Consider the following 20,465-nt stretch of genomic DNA (forward strand, 5'->3'; position numbering starts at 1 on the left):
CGCTCTTCCAGGGTGGAACAGCTCAATTCTTCATAGCTCAATTCCCGATTTCTCTCTGTTTCAGTTTTGTTCTGTAAATACGAAGCCCTCCTCTTGGTAATAAAATCTGCTAAAAGATGATCAAATTCGTGTTTTTTCTTTATCCATTAAATCACATGAATACAAAAGCTCATGAATTGATAGATTTGTAACATCAGATACTGAAACTCAACAATAGGGTAAACCGCCCAAACTACACAACACAACCAAAAACATCATTGGGAAGTTAAATTGCCGCCACTCTGTTGCCAGAGATTGATGATATCAGTAGCTTGGTTGAGGAGGATGATCATCTTCTTCTGAGAGATCCAGGGTTTGCTCTCGAGAGTGGATTTGAGCTCTTCCCAGGCATCTTTCCTCGGCCAGAAGAAGTAAGGGCTGAGAGGGATTGTGCCATGGCCAGGCACCACTTGATCCAATGCTAACCCAATGTTCTTCTCCATCCATATGAACTTCAGCACCAGCCTCGGCTTCTCCTCTTGGTTTACCACCACTTTGATCACTTCCTATCATCAGAACCCATCATTCAAATCCATTAAAGGGACTTAGAAACTCATAATCTTTGGTGGGTTTCTGCCACTAGAAGTGAAGAATAAGGATCAAACCGTAAATGGGTTCCTTTCTTTTTAACTACCTGTGTTGTTAGTGTAGAGTCTGAATCGCCATTGACAGCGTCCGGTTCAGCTGTGAGTGTCTCCGGAGAAGCTAAAGCTACAAATTTTCGGTTTACGGAAATGGGTTTGGTTTTCTTCTGGTGATGGAAAATCTGGGGAGTGACGAGATTGTTAGATGTCTGAAACATGGTCGTTGGTCTGAAACTGGGTTTCTGAGAGAGAAAGGAAGCGTTAGGGAGACAGGATTGGACCGCCATTGATGACAGCATCTTCTAACTTCACAGAAGACAGAGGAAGAAGCAATGGTGGTTCTTTGTGAATGGATAAGGTTATGTGGTTGAAGCTCCGAAGTTCGAAGTGACTTTGGTAATGATTGTTTATGGGCTTTAATTTAGTGGGCCTAATGTGGAAATCAAGAAGTGGGCCGTCGGCCCGTAATTTTTGAGCCCAATAGATATTGCATTTGTTTTTTTTAGAAAAAAAAACATTTTTACAAAAAATAATTATTATTAGATTATTGTGAAAAAATATTGTATAATATATGGAGATATACGAGGGAAATGATATGGCCATCAAGTCACATTGTACACATGATCTTCCCTCAACCGTCTAACCGCTATATTTAATTGGGATTTGAGCGTTTGAGCTATATTTTAATTTGGGTTTTATAAATTATTTATAAAATGGAGATACATTCCTTTTTACAAAAAAAAAAAAAGAAATAAAAAGATTTGGCTATATATACAAAAAAATAATAAAAAAATTTAAGATAAAATGTTCCATTTTCTATATAAAATTATCTTACTTGTTAATATGACATACTCCTCACTAATTAATTAAATTAACCCTTAATTTATGCATAGGATCCTATATACATATATATATATATATATATTGCATAAATATCCGTGGATGCCCTGCGGGACACAAAATAAATTATACATAATATAAAATTAGTGTATCTGTAGCTGCAATAATAAACATGACAAGTAATTAATAGTATTATTTAAAGGAAATCACATGTTCAAATAGATAACCGATCAGATCAGATCCATGTACCTAATAGCTTATCAAATTACTATTTTTTTAAAATGGAATTGTTTGAATTAATTTAATTCAAACAATTCCAAGATTCGCTGTTTAATCTAATATAGTTTTTTTTAATATCATAATCTAATTTATTTTATTTATTACCAACGTTTGATGTGGTAAACCCAAATGTTAAATCTAAAATATAATAAAAAATCAGAAAAATACAGGAAAAGTCTGTCGACCAATCGTTTATAATTGGCCTTTAATTTAATTATTTTATTCATCTCGCAAGCTCTTGCATCTTGTTCTTGTCTCATTGCCTTAAACCACACAAAATGACAATGGCCCTTTTTAATTTCCCGACCGTTGTGTCGGGACACTTTTAAAACGCTGTCGTTTCATGAGTTTTGTTCACTGTTCATCATATGAGCGCGCGCGTATTAAATCCAGCCTCCCTATTGGTCCATGCATTCTCATTTTAAGAATAGTTGGCGTTTTATATAATTCTTTTTTAATTTTTGGGGTCGAATATTACATAATTTTTTTTTTTATCACAAAATTAAGATACATATACGTTAAGTATTGAACATTATAATCTGATATATATATATATATATATTTTAAAATATTGCCCTATACCTAAGAAACAAATAAAATATTAGACAACGAGAATCTGGGAAGGTTGTTTTCGTGCTTTAATGGAAAGAAATAATTGATATGAACAACACGGGAATTTTTCAGAAAATAAAACACGGAAATAAATTAAAAGTCTCAAATTATATTAAAATTTCCCAACAGTTCCTCATATATATATGTAAGGACAAGAATCCTTCGGTTCTCTCAGTTGGGGAAATCGCAGAAATGGCCGGCGAATTGGGTGCGTTCCGACAGAATTTCCCGGAGCCCAGCAGAGAGAGGCTCCTCCCGCATAAAGGGTTCTCCGATTTCGGCCTCAACGACGCCGGGAGAGTCTCCGCCGGTTCCGATGGCCGCCGATCAAAGTTCCGGTGCTTCCGATTGTGCTCTGACGGGGTCACCAGCTCGTGGAAGGCCCTCCACGACGTCGCCGTGAAATTGTACGAGATGGGTCGTTCCGATCGCCGGAAAGTTTTCTTCGCCGTGAAGATGGGATTCGCTCTCGCCCTCTGCTCCCTCGTCATCTTCCTCAAGGAGCCGCTCCAGGAGGCGAACCAGTACGCCGTCTGGTCGATCCTCACGGTCGTCGTGGTTTTCGAGTACAGCGTAGGTATTGATTTCGGATCTCCCGCGTAATCGTTGAAATTCGATTCGATTTCAGGGTTTGTTTTTATTTGATTCATGGCTTTGGGTTTCGAACTCAGATACTCTTGTGTAAATCGATTTCGTTGGTTGATTTTGATGCCGTTCATGATGAATTCCCCTATGTGTTTTTCAGACAGACATTTCCTGTTTGATTCTCCTCTTTCTCTTTTGAATTTCGACATTTTTTTTCCTGATCTGCTGTGGTTGATTTCCATATGATTGTTTGTTTTCAGGTTTGGACGGATTCCTTCTTTACTTTCTTAGCTTCTGCGTGAATTTGCTACCGAATTCAACCTTTATCTCAGATCGATTTTCTGATTTGATAAGGTCTTCATGTTGAGATCTTCCCAAAGATTTGATCTTTTTTTGATTGATCTGTTTAAATTTGGCGTTTTAGGAGCAACTTTGGTTAAAGGATTCAATAGAGCCATAGGCACATTCTCTGCCGGAGGACTCGCACTCGGCATTGCCAGACTCTCTGTCTTAGCCGGAGAGTTTGAAGAAGTCATTATCATAATCAGTATCTTCCTTGCAGGTTTGATTCATGTCCTTATACATATACACACACACACACACTGATATTTTCTCACAATCTTTGTATCTCCGCTTCCCATGAACGTGTCTGTCTTGTTCTCGATCAGGTTCCTGTGCAAGTTATCTGAAACTCTACCCGACCATGAAGTCGTTTGAATATGCCTTCAGGGTGTTTCTGCTGACATTCTGCATCGTTCTGGTCTCGGGGAACAACAGCAGAGCTTTCTTCAGCACCGCGTATTACAGGCTGCTGCTTATCTTGGTTGGTGCTAGTATATGTCTGGTTGTGAATATATTTATATTCCCGATCTGGTCTGGGGAGGATCTCCATAAGCTGGTTGTTAAGAATTTCAAGAACGTGGCAAATTCCCTCGAAGGTAAGGGGCATTCGTTCTTCGATCGAACTTGGATTTTAGGATGTGGTTAATGTCTTATGATTGAAGCTTTGTGTTGTTTTTCTCGATTTCTGAAATTTAGGATGTGTTAATGGGTACTTGCAATGTGTCGAATACGAGAGGGTGCCTTCAAAGATTCTCACGTACCAAGCTTCTGATGATCCGTTATACAGTGGATACAGGTCGACGGTCCAATCTACAAGCCAAGAAGATTCTCTGGTGCGTCTACATTGTGGCGATTTGTCGAAGGATTTCATTCGATAAGCTAAAAAAGAATCTGGGATATTTATAACCGAAGATCCATCTCCTTTTGCAGCTCGATTTTGCAGGGTGGGAACCTCCGCATGGGCCTTACCGAACATTTCACCATCCGTGGAAAAACTATGTCAAAGTTAGCGGCTCATTAAGGCATTGTGCTTTTATGGTCATGGCAATGCATGGATGCATACTTTCAGAAATTCAGGTTAGTCGCAGCGTGATTTCCATGCTCGGTTTCTGCTTTTTCTTAATGTTTACTGTCATCATTCTGGGAGTGATGTGGCTGCATTATAGATACTTGCACATTTAGATGCTCTAAAGGGACAAAAAAAATCGGACAGCATCTTCCACTCAGATGCCCATGAAAAGAGGCATACATTCCTGTTTTCGATCTAGAGAGCAATGTCAGATTTAGATGTTTCGGCTGTTTAGCATGAGATGGAAATATGGTTTATGGAATTAACGGATTAGAACTCGGGAAAAATCAGATTCGGGTGTGGGGGGTTGATAGATATTACACATTAATATACATTTTTCACCTAATTGAAGGAGTACCCTCTTGGATTTCTTGTTTGTGGAACATAACATTGCTGATTTCTTTGACTAATTCCTCTTGCATGGATGATATAAAGAATTTCCGGTCATTATTACAGGCGGCTCCAGAGAAAAGACAGGCATTCCGGCGCGAGCTTCAGAAGGTTGGCAACGAAGGGGCGAAAGTTCTTCGTGCCCTCGGAGAGAAGATGGAAAAAATGGAGAGGCTTAACCCTAGAAACATCCTGAACGAAGTCCAACGAGCTGCCGAGGAACTGCAGATGAAAATAGACAGAAAATCCCACCTTCTGGTCAACTCGGAAAGCTGGGCAGCCATTAAAGAGCAGGCAAGGGAAGAAGCACAAGAAAACTATTACGAAGCCAAAGACGACGAGACCAAAGTGATCAAATCTCTCAGCCAGATTTGGGACAACAGTCAGAACCTGACAACAGCAACAACTGGTAATGAATCTCAGGTGTTGATTTCGACAGACAGTATGATGCTTAGGAACAGAGAACAATGGCCGAGCGTCTCGTTCATCGGCGGTTCGATGGTTAATGAGATTGAATGCAAAGTGTATGAGAGCGCAAGCTCTCTCTCTCTGGCTACGTTTGCTTCCCTTCTGATAGAATTTGTCGCAAGGCTTCAGAATCTTGTGAATGCTTATGAGGAGCTGAGTGATAAAGCCAGTTTCAGAGAACCAGTTCCTGTTGACCAGACAAAGGGTAACTTAGATTCTGTCGGATTCTGGACCAGACTCTGGAGATGTTTCAGTTCTGGTGGCTGATTTATTAGCAGAAGAAGCTGAATCTCAACATGAGGTTGGGTTTTTTATAAGTTGCTGTTGCATTTATAATTTATTGTTGGGTTCATATTTATGGGTTTTTATTTTATTTAAAAAAAGCTGAAATGTATTGATATGTTTTGGTTGTAATAAGTTTCCCCCGATTCTTTTTTGGCAAGAGACATGAGAGACAAATGCTGCCTGCCCTTTGGGACAAACCCTTGCAAAAAATAAAATTAAATAAATAAATTCAACTTTGAGATTAATTTTCTCAGATCTTTATCTGTAAGTTCTAAACAGATATAAGGGGCGTGTGTGTATATATACACCATTTTTGTATTATTTCATAATTTCCCCCACAAAAACATGAACACTCCAAAAGTAAATAAATTTCTGCATATATATATATATATATATATTCCTTTGGTGAAAAATTGATTCTTTTTTCTCCCCAGAGAAGAAAAATCGCAGGGGTAACAAATATGCAGAAAAATAAAATAAAATAAATAATAGGTCTAGTGGGCGCATACTTAACAAAGCCCAAATAAAAGCCCAATATTAGAACTCAATGAGAAAAACTAAGCATAAGCCCAAATAAGAATCTAATTTCTACACCCAATCTGTTATGGGTCGGAGATATGGGTGGGCTTCGGGAATCTAATTTCGGACTGTACCGAACCGATTAATTCGGGAACGGTTCGATTTTGTATTATATAAAAATATCGGACGGTACAAGATTTAAGATATCGAATGGTTCAGAAACGGTTCGGTTCGATTCGGAAAATACCGAACGATATTTTGATATTTTTATTTTTTAATTAAAAAATATTTAATATTAATAATTAATTATGATAATTACTAAATATTAATAATTTGTTTATGTCATGTATTTGGATTTTTGTTTATTTTATTTATTAATAATAATTAATAGTGATATTTATTTTGTTTAGCATTAGCAAAGTTCAATAAATTATTTATTTTAATTAACTTTGATTATATTTAATAATAAATTGTCTATATTTTACTTTAGAAATATTTTATTTTTATCTTTTTTTATTTATATTTTTTTTTTCTTTTTTTTACCTCTTTTTATTTATATTTTTTTTTCTTTTTTTATATGGCAGACACTTTATTTTTGTTGATAAAAAATGATTAATTTCTGCACATATAATATGATTTTTAAAAATTAATTTAAAGTTTTGAACGTATAAAAAATTTCAAAATTATTATGTTAAATTTCTTTAGGTTACATCAAGCTCAAAACTTTTATTTTATTGTCTAAAATTATTATATTAGATTTCTTTATTTTTATACTTTATGAATTATAAATATATTATGAACCGTCCCGAACCGTTTCGAACCGTTTTTACTTCGGTTCTTATTTGGTACTTATTTATTAGTACGTTTCGTTCTGAGCCGTCATAATACCGAATCGAACCGAAAATAATAATATACGATACTAATTTGGTATAAATTTTATAATATTAAATAAACCGTTCCAGAACCGAACCGTTAAAATTTCGAACCGAATTCCGAAACATATCAATCCTCTAATTACATTTTTTTTTATTTTTTTTAAATAAAAAAAAATATTCCGCCCTCTCTCATTCTCTCTCTCTCTCTCCTTTCTATTTCTTTTCTTTTTTTAACCTTTGGGAAATTAGAGAGAGAACATTTTTCACCCTTCTCTCGCTTCATTGCTCGCTTTTCGTCTCTTCTCCTTCTCGCTTCCCGGAATCTGACGCAGTTATCGCAAGGCTCCGAGATCGGTAAGAAGACTTCATGTTTCTCATCTCTCAGACGATCTCAATCTCACTGGTTCGTGTTCGAATCACATTCCGCGATTTTCTTCGACCGGCTGAATCCGGACGCATCTCGAGTTTCTCGCCTTTTTTTTTCCTGTTTGGTTACCGAGTAATGGCCATGGATTCGTTCTGATTTTTGTATTAGTTCCGTTGAAGCAGGGGAAATTTGAGTGGAACCTAGATGTTGGTTTTCTAACACTCGAGTGGCTGTAGTTTTCCTAGATCTGTGATGATTTCGGATTTATTTTTCGTGATTCCATCCCTTTATTAGTGATTCGAGGGTAAAATTTTGCATCTACTTTGCTTCGAGATCCGAAAGGGATCCCCTTGTTGAATATTAAATCTCATCTGATGGCTCGAACTTTTGCTTCTTGATTTCTATTGCGACGATTTCTGATCTGGAAATTTGCCCTGATTGGCTGTAGTTGCTTTCCATGTTTTCAGTTCTCATGCGAAAAATTTTGGGTGTTTCCATTTGCAGTTCATTTTCAAGAGTCAGTGAAGGTTCACGTAGGGTGGAAACAACATGTCTGCAGTGGATGAACCGTTATATCCAATTGCTGTGCTCATAGATGAACTTAAGAATGATGATATCCAGCTCCGGCTGAACTCGATCCGTCGGTTATCAACTATAGCACGTGCCCTCGGAGAGGACCGCACCCGGAAGGAATTGATCCCATTCCTGAGCGAGAATAGTGACGATGACGATGAAGTGCTCCTTGCAATGGCGGAGGAGTTGGGAGTGTTTATCCCTTATGTTGGAGGAATTGAACATGCCTATGTTCTTCTCCCTCCCCTAGAGGCTCTCTGCACGGTCGAGGAGACCTGCGTGAGAGAAAAAGCTGTAGAGTCGCTTTGCAGGATCGGCTCTCAAATGAGAGAAAGTGATCTAGTTGAATCTTTTGTCCCTCTCGTGAAGGTTGGATGATGATACTGCATTTTCGATGATACCCATCTGGTTTGGTTATCTTCGCTGTTTTTCAGTTCTCCTTTTTCTGTATTTTTCAGAGACTTTCTGCTGGGGAATGGTTTGCAGCTAGGGTTTCTGCATGTGGTTTGTTCCATGTCGCCTACCCAACTTCTACTGATGCGCTGAAGGCAGAGTTGCGGTCTACTTATAGCCAGTTGTGCCAAGATGACATGCCAATGGTGCGAAGAGCTGCTGCATCCAACTTGGGGAAGTTTGCTGCCACTGTAGAGGCAACCCACTTGAAGGCTGAGATCATGACCATGTTTGATGATCTTACTAAAGATGGTAACCTATATGCCTTGACTTATGTCTTGTCTTATTGTCATATGTCATGCCCAATTTCCTTGAGAACTTGAGAAATTGTGTTTCCATTCTGAAAAATATGTAATCATTTCCATTCTGAACTTGAGGCAAACTTAGTCATATGCACTCATCGTTTAGAAATGCTGAACACGGAACTTCGGAGTGTAGTGTCTTTTATCATGTTTGGATAATGCCAGGAAATGGTTATATGCTTATCCATTTGGGAAATGTTGGTCATCTACTATCATTTGATTAAACCGTGAACCTTCATTTTAGATCAAGATTCTGTTAGACTGCTGGCTGTGGAAGGCTGTGCATCCCTTGGAAAGTTGTTGGAGCCAAATGATTGCGTTGCACGCATTTTACCGGTTATCATTGATTTCTCTCAGGTGAGTTAATACTTCGCTTCATCATTCCCGGACATTTTCAAAGTATCTGTTGCCTTTATTGTCAACTGGGCAAGTTCAGGTTTGATCATTTTCAACTCATATAATTGTTTCCGTGGATTAGGATAAATCTTGGAGGGTACGCTACATGGTCGCTAATCAGTTATATGAACTTTGTGAGGCTGTTGGTCCAGACAGCACAAGGTACGGATATTTTCTGAAGCTTTTTATCTTCTCTACTGAGTCTATGCTTTGTTTATATGCTTTAGGAATTGTGTATGTCTCTTATTAAATGTCTTTTTAACAATTAAGTATACATACATTCAGGATTGTTTCATGCTGAATATTTATATATTCTATCATGCAGACATGCATATAGGTGTACATATATATGTATATAGCTTTTTTGTTTTTTTCTGCTGGAATGTTCTGTCACAATATTGCCAGGACGGATCTGGTCCCTGCTTACGTGAGATTGCTACGTGACAATGAGGCTGAAGTACGGATAGCAGCTGCTGGTAAAGTTACCAAGTTTTGCAGGCTATTGAGTCCAGAGATTTCTATTCAGCACATCCTTCCTTGCGTGAAGGTAAATTCCATCACAGGATAAAGTTCCATGATTTAAGATAAAATGTGTTTTCTTCATGTAATGATTTTATTGCAACTCATATCTTGCAGGAATTATCGACAGATTCCTCTCAGCATGTCCGCTCTGCTCTAGCTTCGGTAATAATGGGGATGGCCCCAATCTTGGGGAAGGTAAGAATGATGATATGATAAGACATTTTTGTCTCTTGCTACTGTTTCCAAATATTCAATCCGCTTCATTGTTTTCATTGACAAAATCGTAATGAAATCAGTTGCCTACTCACTTAGTATTAGATACATGTTTCATGATTTTTTCTTTTTATATGCTGGTGTCCTGCTTGTGGGAATTGGCATTGCAAACCTTTGTATATGCCATGTACCTTTTTTTTGAAATTTTAACTTTTTTCAAATTCTCCCAATTCAGGACTCAACCATTGAGCATCTTCTTCCTATTTTTCTTTCCCTTCTGAAAGACGAATTCCCTGATGTACGCCTCAACATCATCAGCAAGCTCGATCAAGTCAATCAGGTTTGTTGCATTACTTAGGCTAAGTAAGGCTTACACGTTCTTAAAAGTAGGACATTTTCATATGTGTAATTGGATCTCGTTTCACTTCCTTAAAACCGATACCCTGATTACCATATCTTACAGGTTATCGGAATTGATCTACTGTCACAATCATTGTTGCCCGCCATTGTTGAACTTGCTGAGGATAGGCACTGGAGGGTTCGGCTTGCGATAATAGAGTATATACCCTTGTTGGCCAGCCAGTTAGGTGTAGGGTTTTTCGACGATAAACTTGGAGCCCTTTGCATGCAATGGCTCCAGGACAAGGTTTTTTTCCCAACTTCAGCTTTGAAAGAAGATATTTTCTTATTCAAGTGTTATTTTTTTTAATGTTAACGTTTGAACACCTCCTTCAGGTTTACTCTATTCGGGAAGCTGCAGCCAACAACCTGAAACGCCTCGCTGAGGAGTTTGGGCCCGAATGGGCAATGCAGCACATAGTTCCTCAGGTTTCTTTTTTTTTCTTTGAGAGAAGAGTAATTAAAGTTTGTTTCATCTTGAAATTCCCATGTAAAAGCTTTGGATTAGGGATCTAATTATCTCCCATATATGTGTGTGTATACATATATATGTATCGTCCCCTGCAGGTATTGGAGATGGTCGCTAATTCACACTATTTACATCGAATGATGGTTCTACGTGCTATTTCTCTCATGGCTCCCGTCCTAGGCTCGGATATTACTTGTTCTAAGCTTCTTCCTGTGGTGGTTGATGCTTCCAAAGACAGGTTAAAAAAAACCATATCTTATATCAATTCGATTTTGAGAATATGAATATGTTCTCCAGTGTAAGGAAGAGGATTCGGCTAACTATATATAGCCTTTGATACTGCAGGGTCCCCAACATTAAGTTCAACGTGGCTAAACTCCTTCAGTCCCTAATCCCGATAGTTGACCAGTCGGTAAGTATACGACAAAAGAAGCGTTCTACTTCGATAAATAACATTTCTCGGAAACATAACGTAGTCGCCCGTTTCTGCTAATGTGATATCTAAATCGGATTTTTGCCACTTTAGGTGGTGGAGAAGACGATCCGTCCATGTCTGGTGGATCTAAGTGAGGACCCTGATGTCGATGTCCGTTTCTTCGCGAACCAAGCTCTTCATTCCATCGACACAACAACTATGGAGTCGTGAGCTTTTTAAGACGAGTCTCTGTTTCGGACAGAAGGTTCACCACCACCCCTCCCATTCATGGATTCTTGAGATCTGTTTCTTGTTCTCGTGGTTCTCCCTCTCCCATGTAGCTCTTCAGTTTTGTCTTTGACGATGTGAAAATCTCCTCTGTTTCCCCAACCTTTTGTGTCCTGTCTCTTCCTAACTGAAGTAATCTCACGTTTTTTTCTCTCTCTAGTAGATACGGTCTAATTATGCGATTGATGTTTTCTCATGTAATATATATACATATATATATATATGTGTGTGTGTGTGTGTATTTTCAGGCAAATGGAATTCTTAGCTCATTCATGGGTCATGTTATATATATATATATATATATATATATATATATATTGAGATAGAGATTCTATGAGCATATAAAGTACACATCCTCATTTATACTATATGCTCTCTTTTTGTATAATCGAGCTAGTGGGAAAAACAAATATTCTGTGATATTTCTTTAGAGATGGTGTCATGTGATATAAAGCTTGTGTACTTGTAATTATTCTCATCCATGGAATCACCGGAAAAAGGAGAGAACCGGAAATTTATCAAACGAATAATAATAATAATAATAATAATAATAATAATAATAATAATAATAATAATAATAATAATAATAATAATAATAATAATAATAATAATAATAATAATAATAATTCTAGCGTCTGTACTTGATTTCTCGATAGATTCGAATCGAACAACACACGCGTACGAAATGTAAAGTACACCCAAGTTTAACGTGTTCGGATTCACTTCGAATCCTACTCACGGCCAGATGAGATCTGAAAAATTCACTAGGACGATGATGGAGATTTACACGACGATCTGATTCGCACAGGCCCACGAACTCAGTCGAAAAGAAGGAAAGAGAAACGAGAGAGAAAACTGAAGAACCCAGAAAAGTTGCAGAGGTAGACGACGAACTCTGTTTATATACCAGAAACTCACCAACAACCATAACAACCTGCTCCGAAATGACCTTCGTGCCCCGTGGATTAATTCAGCTCACAAAACGCTGCGTTTACTTTAACTCTGATTCGATCTCCAATCGATCACCGGTTTTTCCTAAACCGAGGCAAGACCAGAACCTTCTGAATGGTACAAAAGGTTCTCCATTGCTGGGTATCCTTAACAAACTCCACCTTGCCCAGCAATGTTGTCTCGTTTTAGTGTGAATTTGCCGAAACCTCACCTGGTATCTACCATATTTCCTATGTGGTTACTTTCAGTAAGCTCAGCGCCTCGCCGAACTTACCTACAGGAAGAGTTTTGGTAAAAATGTCAGCTGGATTAATCTCTGACTTGATCTTCACCACCTGAACTTTACCTTCTGTGATAACATCTCTTAGGAAGTGCAACCTTACGTCGATATGCTTTGTCCTTTCATGGTGAACGTTGTTCTTTGCCAAGCATATTGCGCTTTGTGAGTCACAATGAATCTGTACAGGTCCTTGTTCGATTCCTAGTTCCTCTGTCAAGCCTTTTAACCATAGCGCTTCCTTGAAAGATTCAGCTAGTGCCATGTACTCTGATACTGTTGTAGAGAGAGCCACCACGTGTTGAAGTGACGATCTCCAGCTGATGACGTTGCCCCCGATAGTAAAGACATAACCTGTGATTGACCTTCTTCTGTCTAGATCAGATGCGAAGTCTGAATCGCAGTACCCTGTTATGCTGAACTTTTCTTCTTTATCTGTGTAAACCAACTTCAGATTTAAACTTCCCTTGATGTACCTCAATATCCACTTTACAGCTGCCCAATGCTCCTTGTTTGGTCGACTCATGAACCTGCTTACTAAACCTACACAATATGCCAAATCGGGTCTCGATCCTATCATGGCATACATAATGCTACCGACAGCATTAAGGTATGGAGTTGAGTCAAGGTCCAGAGTTTCCTCATCCTCCTTTGAGCTCTTTAGTTTGAAATGTGATCCCAGTGACGTCAACACAGCTTTTGCATCTGTCATGCCAAAGTTTCCAATTACCTTTTGAAGATAATCCTTTTGTGACATTGTTAGAATGCCTTTTGCTCTGTTTCTGTCGATGTCAATGCCAAGGATCCGCTTTGCTTTCCCTAGATCCTTCATCTCGAATTGAGTTGCCAGCAATTCCTTGACTTTTTCCACCTCTGCTTTATTCTCTGCAGCAACAAGCATGTCATCTACATATATAAGTAGATAAATGTAAGAATTACCTTATGTTCTTTTGAAATATACACACAGATCATGTCTGCTACGTGTAAATCCTTGCTGAATCATGAAGCTGTCGAATTTTACATTCCACTGCCTCGGAGATTGCTTCAGACCATATAATGATTTTTTGAGCAGACACACTTTCTCAGATTTTCCTTCGATTTTGAAACCTTCTGGTTGATCCATGAATATTTGCTCCTCTAAGTCTCCATGTAGAAAGGCTGTTTTTACGTCGAATTGCTCCAATTCAAGATTCTTGTATGCAACTAATGACAGCAGCAGTCTGATGCTGACATGTTTAACCACATGGGAGTAGATTTCGTTGTAATCTATACCCTCTCGTTGTGAATACCCTTTGCTACAAGTCTGGCCTTGAACCGAGGTTTCTCTACGCCAGGGATGCCAGGTTTTCTTTTGAAAACCCATCTGCAGCCTATCACCTTTTGATTTACTGGTTTGTTGACCAGTAACCATGTTCTATTTTTGTGTAAGGACTGCATCTCTTCCTTCATTGCTTTTAGCCATTCTTCATATTCCTTGGTCTGTAGGGCTTGTTCATAGGACTTTGGTTCGTCCATGTCTGCTTCACTAGCTGCTGAGAGAGCAAAAGCTACTGAGCTCTCTTCTCTGTATCTGAGAGGAGGTTGGATGGTTCTCCTCTCTCTGTCCCTGGCAAGCTGGTAAGTTTGTAGATCATCTCTTGGTGTTTCTTCTTCTTCTTCTTGATCCACCATTTCATTCTCTCGTTTCTCGTGGGGATCCATCTTCTGGTTCGATTCTAGATTCATCATTTCCATCACGAGCTCCACCTTGAAGATGACTTCTGTCTTCACCTGGAGTTCCATTAGAGTTTCCTTCAGGCAGATTCATTATCTCGAATCTGGCTTTTGCAGCTAATTCCGCTGTTGTCCTCGAATCTTGTTTCCTGGGTTTCTCCACCTCTTTATACACGATGTTTTCTTTGAAGATAACATCTCGACTTATGATCACCTTTTTGTCGTCCAAGATCCAGATTCTATACCCTTTTACTCCTTGTGGATAACCTACAAAAATTCCTTTTCTGGCTCTTGGCTGTAGCTTCCCTTGGTTTGTGTGTACATAGGCTACACATCCAAATCTTTTCAGATCCTTGAGAGATGGCTCTCTTCCAAACCAGATTTCTGACGGTGTCTTCAAGTCTATAGCACTTGATGGTGACAGGTTTATTAAATAGACAGCTGTGTTGGCAGCTTCTCCCCAAAATTCTTGTCCTAGCCCTGAATCTGACAGCATACTTCTGACCTTGTTCATCACCGTTCTATTCATCCTTTCCGCCACACCATTTTGCTGTGGTGTGTATGTGCATGTTCTGTGACATTTGATTCCTTGATCTTTGCAGTACTGATCAAAGGTCTGATTACAGTACTCAAGACCATTATCTGTGCGAAGGTGTTTGATTTTCCTTTCTGTCTGAGTTTCAATCATGGTTTTCCACTCCACGAACTTAGTGAAAGCCTCATCCTTAGTCCTGAGTAGATAAATCCACACCATTCTTGAGTGGTCATCTATGAACGAGATAAAGTATTGAGCTTTACCGAGAGTGGGAGTTATGCTTGGGGCTCCCCATAGATCAGAGTGGATGTAGTCCAGATTGTTTTCAGAAACATGCTTTCCTTTTGGGAATGACAGTTTGTGAGTCTTTCCCATAATGCAGTCTTCACATGAGCTCAGGTTTACTGCCTTGGTTTCTCCGAGCAGGCCTTTTTGTGCTAAGACTTGAAGTCCTTTTTGACTCATGTGACCAAGCCTTTGATGCCAAAGTCTCACTGGATCCTTATTTTCTACAATCTGTAATTCTCCTAAGATTGCCTTTCCCTGCAGAACATACAGACCACCCTCTAGTTTTCCTGTCATTATCAGCCTTGAACCTTTGTAGACCTTGAGTTTACCGTTCTGTGAGTGGTAACTCATTCCTGTTTTGTCTAGTGACCCGAGTGAGATCAGGTTCCTTTTTAAATCGGGTATGTATCTTACCTGACTTAAAACTTTGATGCTTCCATCATGAAACTTAATCTTGATCTCACCTATACCTTTAACATCGCAAGAGACGTTATTGCCCATCAGCACTTTCCCACCATCCACAAATTCTAGTTTCGAAAACCAGTCCTTCCTTGGTGACATATGAAAAGTGCATCCTGAGTCCATTATCCACTGATCTGAGGGTTCTTGATCAGACACTGTCAGTACCTCAGTTGTTTCGAAATCATTTCCTGAAACTGCTGTTACATCCCCTGGTTTCTTAGATTGTTCTTCCAAGAATCTCTTTCTGTTTCTGCATTCCTTTTTGAAATGACCTTCCTTTCCGCAGAACCAGCAGTCTGTTTCCGATTTCTCCTTAGATTTGCCTTTTGAGGACTTTCCTTTCTGTGATTTATTAGGTCTCTTGCCAGGTTTACTTCGAACCAGCAAACCTTCCCCTGTATTTCCTTTGGTCTTTGCCTTGAATTCCAGTTCCTTGGAATATAGTGCAGAAGTGATTTCTTCCACTGTGACCTCATCTTTCCTTGCATATTTGAGAGTATCTCTCAATTGCTCATATTTGTCTGGAAACGAGTTTAGTAGATGCATGGCCTGATCTTCCTCTGAGATTTCAACCTGAAGATTGTTAAGATCACTGATCAAAAATCCTGAAATTGTCAATGTTCTCTTCCATGCTTTTCCCTTCATCCATCTTGTATCCGAACAGCTTCTGTTTTAGATACATCTTGCTTGGTATGGATTTGTGTAAGTATTCTCGCTCCAGCGCTTTCCACATGCCTGATGTTGTTTCCTCATTCTTGATCTTTCTCATAATTTGATCCGTCAAGCATAAGAAAATCAGATTTCGAACCTTCCTACTGTTCTCATACCTCGAGTCTCGAGATGATGTCCGATCTGTGGTCTCCACTGACCACTGTCACCTAGTTTGATCTGCTTCGTTTCTATTTCCTTTGAACCTTCAGTCTGTGGTCCTTCTCCCGCAATGTAATTTTCATTCAGAACCTTGTGTAGCCGAAGAATCTCGAGACTTGCAAGAACTTTGTCTTTCCAGAGAGAAAAGTCTGATTTACCATCATACTTTTCCACGTCTAGTTTAACCACTGATATACCTGATGCCATTTGAGAGATATCTGTCGCTCTTTTCTGAAAACTGTGATCGAATCAAGATCTCCCTGAACCTGCAACTGTAACCTTGTTGCAACCTTGAAATCAAGATCGTACCTGGAAGAATTTTAGAGTTTGGCGAGGAATGTTCCCTGGATCGGAACCAGGCTCTGATACCAGTTCTAGCGTCTGTACTTGATTTCTCGATAGATTCGAATCGAACAACACACGCGTACGAAATGTAAAGTACACCCATGTTTAACGTGTTCGGATTCACTTCGAATCCTAGTCACGGCCAGATGAGATCTGACAAATTCACTAGGACGATGATGGAGATTTACACGACGATCTGATTCGCACAGGCCCACGAACTCAGTCGAAAAGAAGGAAAGAGAAACGAGAGAGAAAACTGAAGAACCCAGAAAAGTTGCAGAGGTAGACGACGAACTCTGTTTATATACCAGAAACTCACCAACAACCATAACAACCTGCTCCGAAATGACCTTCGTGCCCCGTGGATTAATTCAGCTCACAAAACGCTGCGTTTACTTTAACTCTGATTCGATCTCCAATCGATCACCGGTTTTTCCTAAACCGAGGCAAGACCAGAACCTTCTGAATGGTACAAAAGGTTCTCCATTGCTGGGTATCCTTAACAATAATAATAATGATAATCTATATTATCACAGAGACGCACAAGATTCAGTGAGCACATTCTACATATAAAAGGTTGGTTCGATTCTTTCAACTTGGAGATATTCTCTCTCCTCAACATATGATATAATGAAAGACCCTCGATTCATAAATTGCAAGATGACATTACAATATGAAAAATAAAAATAAAATAAAAGCTTACAACAGTAGAAACAAGCCCACATTGACCGAAATATATATATTCCATAATCTCTAATAGAAAGGGAAGTCCACTGAGACACATGCACAGAAAGGATCTTTGGCCATGGGAAGTGGGCGTATGTGTGTGTAGATATGCATATATAGAAGATCCGTCAAACAATAGAAAAGGGAGTGGTCACACATAATGGGGGCTCCCCAAAAAGCTAAGGGTTTCATGGTGTTTTTTTGACATATATTATATAACCCACTTCCCCCAAGCATGTGTCTTGTCCTTCAATTTGTCAACATTCTCATCCCCATGTCCTTATAATAGCTTATGGCTACAATATATATATATATATATGTATATGTATGTATGTATATATGTTGGAGGAATTGGAATTTTTTTTTTTGAATCTGCATAACCAATTATTCATACTTTGTGTCCATTTATTTAAATATTTTTTATTATAAGAAAACATCTAACACGCTCTTTCTGACTTTGGAATGGTGCACCGAAAAGCCGAGCGTTGAAATTCCATAAACCAAAAAAAAAAAAAAAAATCGGTGAGCAAAAAACGATCGCCCACCACTCCACATTCTTGGGCGCCCACGTGGCATTTTCACCGTCTCTCCTTCTCATTTTCTAGAAATAATAATAATAATAATAATAATTCGAACAGTGAATTCCATCTACAAACTTACGAATGAACAGCCGCCTCCACCGGAGAAGAAGAAGTCAGCCGTGACGAAATTACATAAATAATAAAATAAGACAAAAAAAAAATAAACATTTTATTATTATTATATATGCCCTATCTATATGTATGACTAACGTGTGTACATATACATATATATATATATATACATGATTATTGTCAATATCAACCCCACGTACATAACTTTATCTGAATAATTGAATATTATATGTTAGATGGAAAAAGTTAATTTCAGAAATATCACAACCTTAGCTGTCCCTTTCTCCTCCATTTTCATCATCGTCATCTATATAAACAAGTTGCAAAGCCTCTCGGCCCGTTAAAAAACCACACATCCTTCGACATGGGAGCCACTACACTAACCCATGTGACCAAAACCCCTAAAAACAATATTAATAATAATAAGAAAAATATTCATCTCCACCATGAGCATGAACATGGACCGGTGGTCGACGAAGTCGAAGGTGTTCTTAGGGTTTACAAAGACGGCCACGTGGAACGATCATCGATCGTTCCCCGTGTCGGACCCTCATTGGCTCCCGATATCGGCGTCGCTTGCTCCGACGTCCTCATCGACAAGTTCACGAGCGTTTGGGCTCGCTTCTACGTCCCCAAGGCGCCATCAATGGCCTCTTCCAGTAAGCTCCTTCTTCCTCTTCTCGTCTACTTCCATGGCGGAGGCTTCTGTGTCGGCTCGGCTTCTTGGTCGTGTTACCACGACTTCCTGTCCAGACTCTCGTCTCGTTCGCAGTGTCTGATCATGTCGGTAAATTACCGATTAGCCCCTGAAAACCCTCTTCCCGCCGCCTATGACGACGGCATCAAGGCTGTCCTGTGGCTCAAGCAACATGCAAACCCTAATTACAGAGACATACGACGGCGGAGGAGCTGTAACTTGTGGGCCAAGCAATGCGATTTCGGGAGAATATTCTTGGCCGGAGACAGCGCCGGCGGCAACATCGCCCACCGTGTCGCCACCACTTTGGATCGCAGCCTCCTAAGGCCGTTGACCATCGAAGGCACGATCTTGATCCAACCCTTCTTCGGCGGGGAGGAGCGCGTGGAGAGCGAGAGGCGCGTGACGTCAACGTCATCGATCCTCAGCTTGTCCGCGTCTGACGCTTACTGGCGGCTGGCGTTGCCACGTGGCACAAACAGGGACCATCCCTTCTGCAACCCGTTGACCGCCGCGTCTCCGGCGCCGGCGACGGCGGAGAGGATGATGGTGTGCGTGGCGGAGATGGATATCTTGAGGGACAGAGAGATGGAGTTTTGTGATGACGTGGCGGAGAAATATGGCGGGCAGAAGGTGAAGCGCGTGATTTACAGAGGCGTCGGACACGCGTTTCAGATTCTGGGCAGATCTCAGATCTCTCAGACACGAACTCACGAGTTGATGTCTCATATCCACTCTTTTATCCACCACTCTGATCTAATTATATTTTAATTTTTTTTAAAAAAATAAGATCCTCTGTTTAGTTAATTTATGATTTAGCTACCACATACTTTCTGCATGCGTTTCTAGGTTCAGCATATGTGTATTTACGCATGGGAAATGGCATATATTAATACTTGATTTTTTTTTTAAAAAAAATATGATATAAATACACAGACTATAAAATTTTTAAAAAAACTATAAATTTCTATAGTAAAAACTAAAATTTTTAAACCACCATGGCAATTTTCGGGAGTCGTTTAAAAATTCATAATTATCCTTTTTAAAAAATTAATAATTTAATGTAGGAGTTGATATATTTTTTTACGAATTCTTACGATCTTCTATTGTTTTGGGCCAAACTATACAGTATTTATGGATATTTTGTATGGTCGTTGACATGACATGATGTAATTCGGTATTTGAAAATTAAAAGAAATAGATATTTTAATAATAAAAAAGCGATGGTAATGGGGAGAGCGAGGGAGTGCATGAACGTGGAGTTGGCTTTGTGCTTAAGGAATTGGACAAGACTTGAAGTGAGTTTGTGGGGAAAGAAGATTATTATGATTACAGACATTTATAGTGGCGGACAAATTTGGACAGTGCTTGTATTAATGGTCTCCATTCAATGGCAACATCATCTTTTTTTTTTTCTAAGTTTGTTTTGTTATGAAACCGTATGAATATATATTAACGACCCGAAAATCAAATCGTTAATTAGAAATCGAAATCGACCGCGTAAGAGTTATGAGAAACAATGTAACTCTTATAACCCAATTTGGATAGTTCAAATTCTGAAGTTACTATTTATTTATATTGGTATTGTAAACCGTGTCCATATATATGATAAATGTTTTTTTTGTAATCCAAAAATTCAACGGATTTTTTGGTCCGACTACATC

General features: G+C 39.1%; 5 protein-coding genes across 7 annotated transcripts in view; 4 read left to right on the forward strand and 1 right to left on the reverse strand.

The window, feature by feature from the left end:
- LOC104821947 overlaps window positions 1-135 on the forward strand; it is a 1,579-nt gene extending 1,444 nt beyond the window's left edge. For both annotated transcript variants that reach the window (XM_010552977.2, XM_010552979.2), the window contains one exon: window positions 13-135. In XM_010552977.2, the coding sequence (XP_010551279.1) occupies window positions 13-36 (24 nt within the window). In that variant the 3' untranslated portion in view covers window positions 37-135. The remainder of the gene's footprint in view (window positions 1-12) is intronic.
- LOC104821946 (30S ribosomal protein 3-1, chloroplastic) lies at window positions 118-988 on the reverse strand. The gene is made up of 2 exons (XM_010552976.2): window positions 674-988; window positions 118-545 (listed from the first exon to the last, which is right to left on the reverse strand). The coding sequence occupies exons 1-2, from the start codon at window positions 920-922 to the stop codon at window positions 255-257; spliced, it is 540 nt and encodes a 179-aa protein (XP_010551278.1). The 5' UTR covers window positions 923-988; the 3' UTR covers window positions 118-254.
- Window positions 989-2,498: 1,510 nt separating this feature from the next.
- Window positions 2,499-5,678, forward strand: LOC104821948 (aluminum-activated malate transporter 4-like). The gene is made up of 6 exons (XM_010552980.1): window positions 2,499-2,931; window positions 3,364-3,501; window positions 3,608-3,877; window positions 3,978-4,114; window positions 4,212-4,358; window positions 4,807-5,678. The coding sequence occupies exons 1-6, from the start codon at window positions 2,547-2,549 to the stop codon at window positions 5,473-5,475; spliced, it is 1,746 nt and encodes a 581-aa protein (XP_010551282.1). The 5' UTR covers window positions 2,499-2,546; the 3' UTR covers window positions 5,476-5,678.
- A 1,449-nt stretch (window positions 5,679-7,127) lies between these two features.
- LOC104821949 (serine/threonine-protein phosphatase 2A 65 kDa regulatory subunit A alpha isoform) lies at window positions 7,128-11,553 on the forward strand. 2 transcript variants are annotated; one of them, XM_010552982.1, is made up of 13 exons: window positions 7,128-7,290; window positions 7,759-8,196; window positions 8,286-8,532; window positions 8,827-8,939; window positions 9,061-9,140; window positions 9,384-9,525; window positions 9,615-9,695; window positions 9,949-10,053; window positions 10,177-10,359; window positions 10,449-10,541; window positions 10,680-10,819; window positions 10,927-10,993; window positions 11,108-11,553. In XM_010552982.1, exons 2-13 carry the CDS (start codon window positions 7,804-7,806, stop codon window positions 11,225-11,227), a joined length of 1,764 nt encoding a protein of 587 aa, XP_010551284.1. In that variant the 5' UTR covers window positions 7,128-7,290; window positions 7,759-7,803; the 3' UTR covers window positions 11,228-11,553. The 2 variants fall into 2 exon arrangements, with proteins under 2 accessions (XP_010551284.1, XP_010551283.1); XM_010552981.2 differs by having other exon boundaries at window positions 7,129-7,241; window positions 11,108-11,470.
- Window positions 11,554-18,372: 6,819 nt separating this feature from the next.
- On the forward strand, window positions 18,373-19,630 carry LOC104821950 (probable carboxylesterase 6). Its single transcript, XM_010552983.1, has one exon. The coding sequence runs from the start codon at window positions 18,469-18,471 to the stop codon at window positions 19,570-19,572; it is 1,104 nt and encodes a 367-aa protein (XP_010551285.1). The 5' UTR covers window positions 18,373-18,468; the 3' UTR covers window positions 19,573-19,630.
- The last annotated feature ends 835 nt before the right edge of the window (window positions 19,631-20,465 follow it).

This window comes from Tarenaya hassleriana, unplaced genomic scaffold (genome assembly GCF_000463585.1).
Source record: "Tarenaya hassleriana unplaced genomic scaffold, ASM46358v1 Cleome35, whole genome shotgun sequence".
Lineage (NCBI taxonomy): Eukaryota > Viridiplantae > Streptophyta > Magnoliopsida > Brassicales > Cleomaceae > Tarenaya > Tarenaya hassleriana.

Coding starts and splice junctions, on each gene's coding strand:
- LOC104821946 (XM_010552976.2), bottom strand. CDS start 922: ATGCTGTCATCAATGGCGGTCCAATCCTGTCTCCCTAACGCTTCCTTT. Junction 546..673: donor ACTCTACACTAACAACACAG/GTAGTTAAAAAG, acceptor TTCTGATGATAG/GAAGTGATCAAAGTGGTGGT.
- LOC104821948 (XM_010552980.1), top strand. CDS start 2,547: ATGGCCGGCGAATTGGGTGCGTTCCGACAGAATTTCCCGGAGCCCAGC. Junction 2,932..3,363: donor GGTTTTCGAGTACAGCGTAG/GTATTGATTTCG, acceptor TTGGCGTTTTAG/GAGCAACTTTGGTTAAAGGA. Junction 4,115..4,211: donor CAAGCCAAGAAGATTCTCTG/GTGCGTCTACAT, acceptor CTCCTTTTGCAG/CTCGATTTTGCAGGGTGGGA.
- LOC104821949 (XM_010552982.1), top strand. CDS start 7,804: ATGTCTGCAGTGGATGAACCGTTATATCCAATTGCTGTGCTCATAGAT. Junction 9,526..9,614: donor ACATCCTTCCTTGCGTGAAG/GTAAATTCCATC, acceptor CATATCTTGCAG/GAATTATCGACAGATTCCTC. Junction 10,360..10,448: donor TGCAATGGCTCCAGGACAAG/GTTTTTTTCCCA, acceptor CACCTCCTTCAG/GTTTACTCTATTCGGGAAGC.
- LOC104821950 (XM_010552983.1), top strand. CDS start 18,469: ATGGGAGCCACTACACTAACCCATGTGACCAAAACCCCTAAAAACAAT.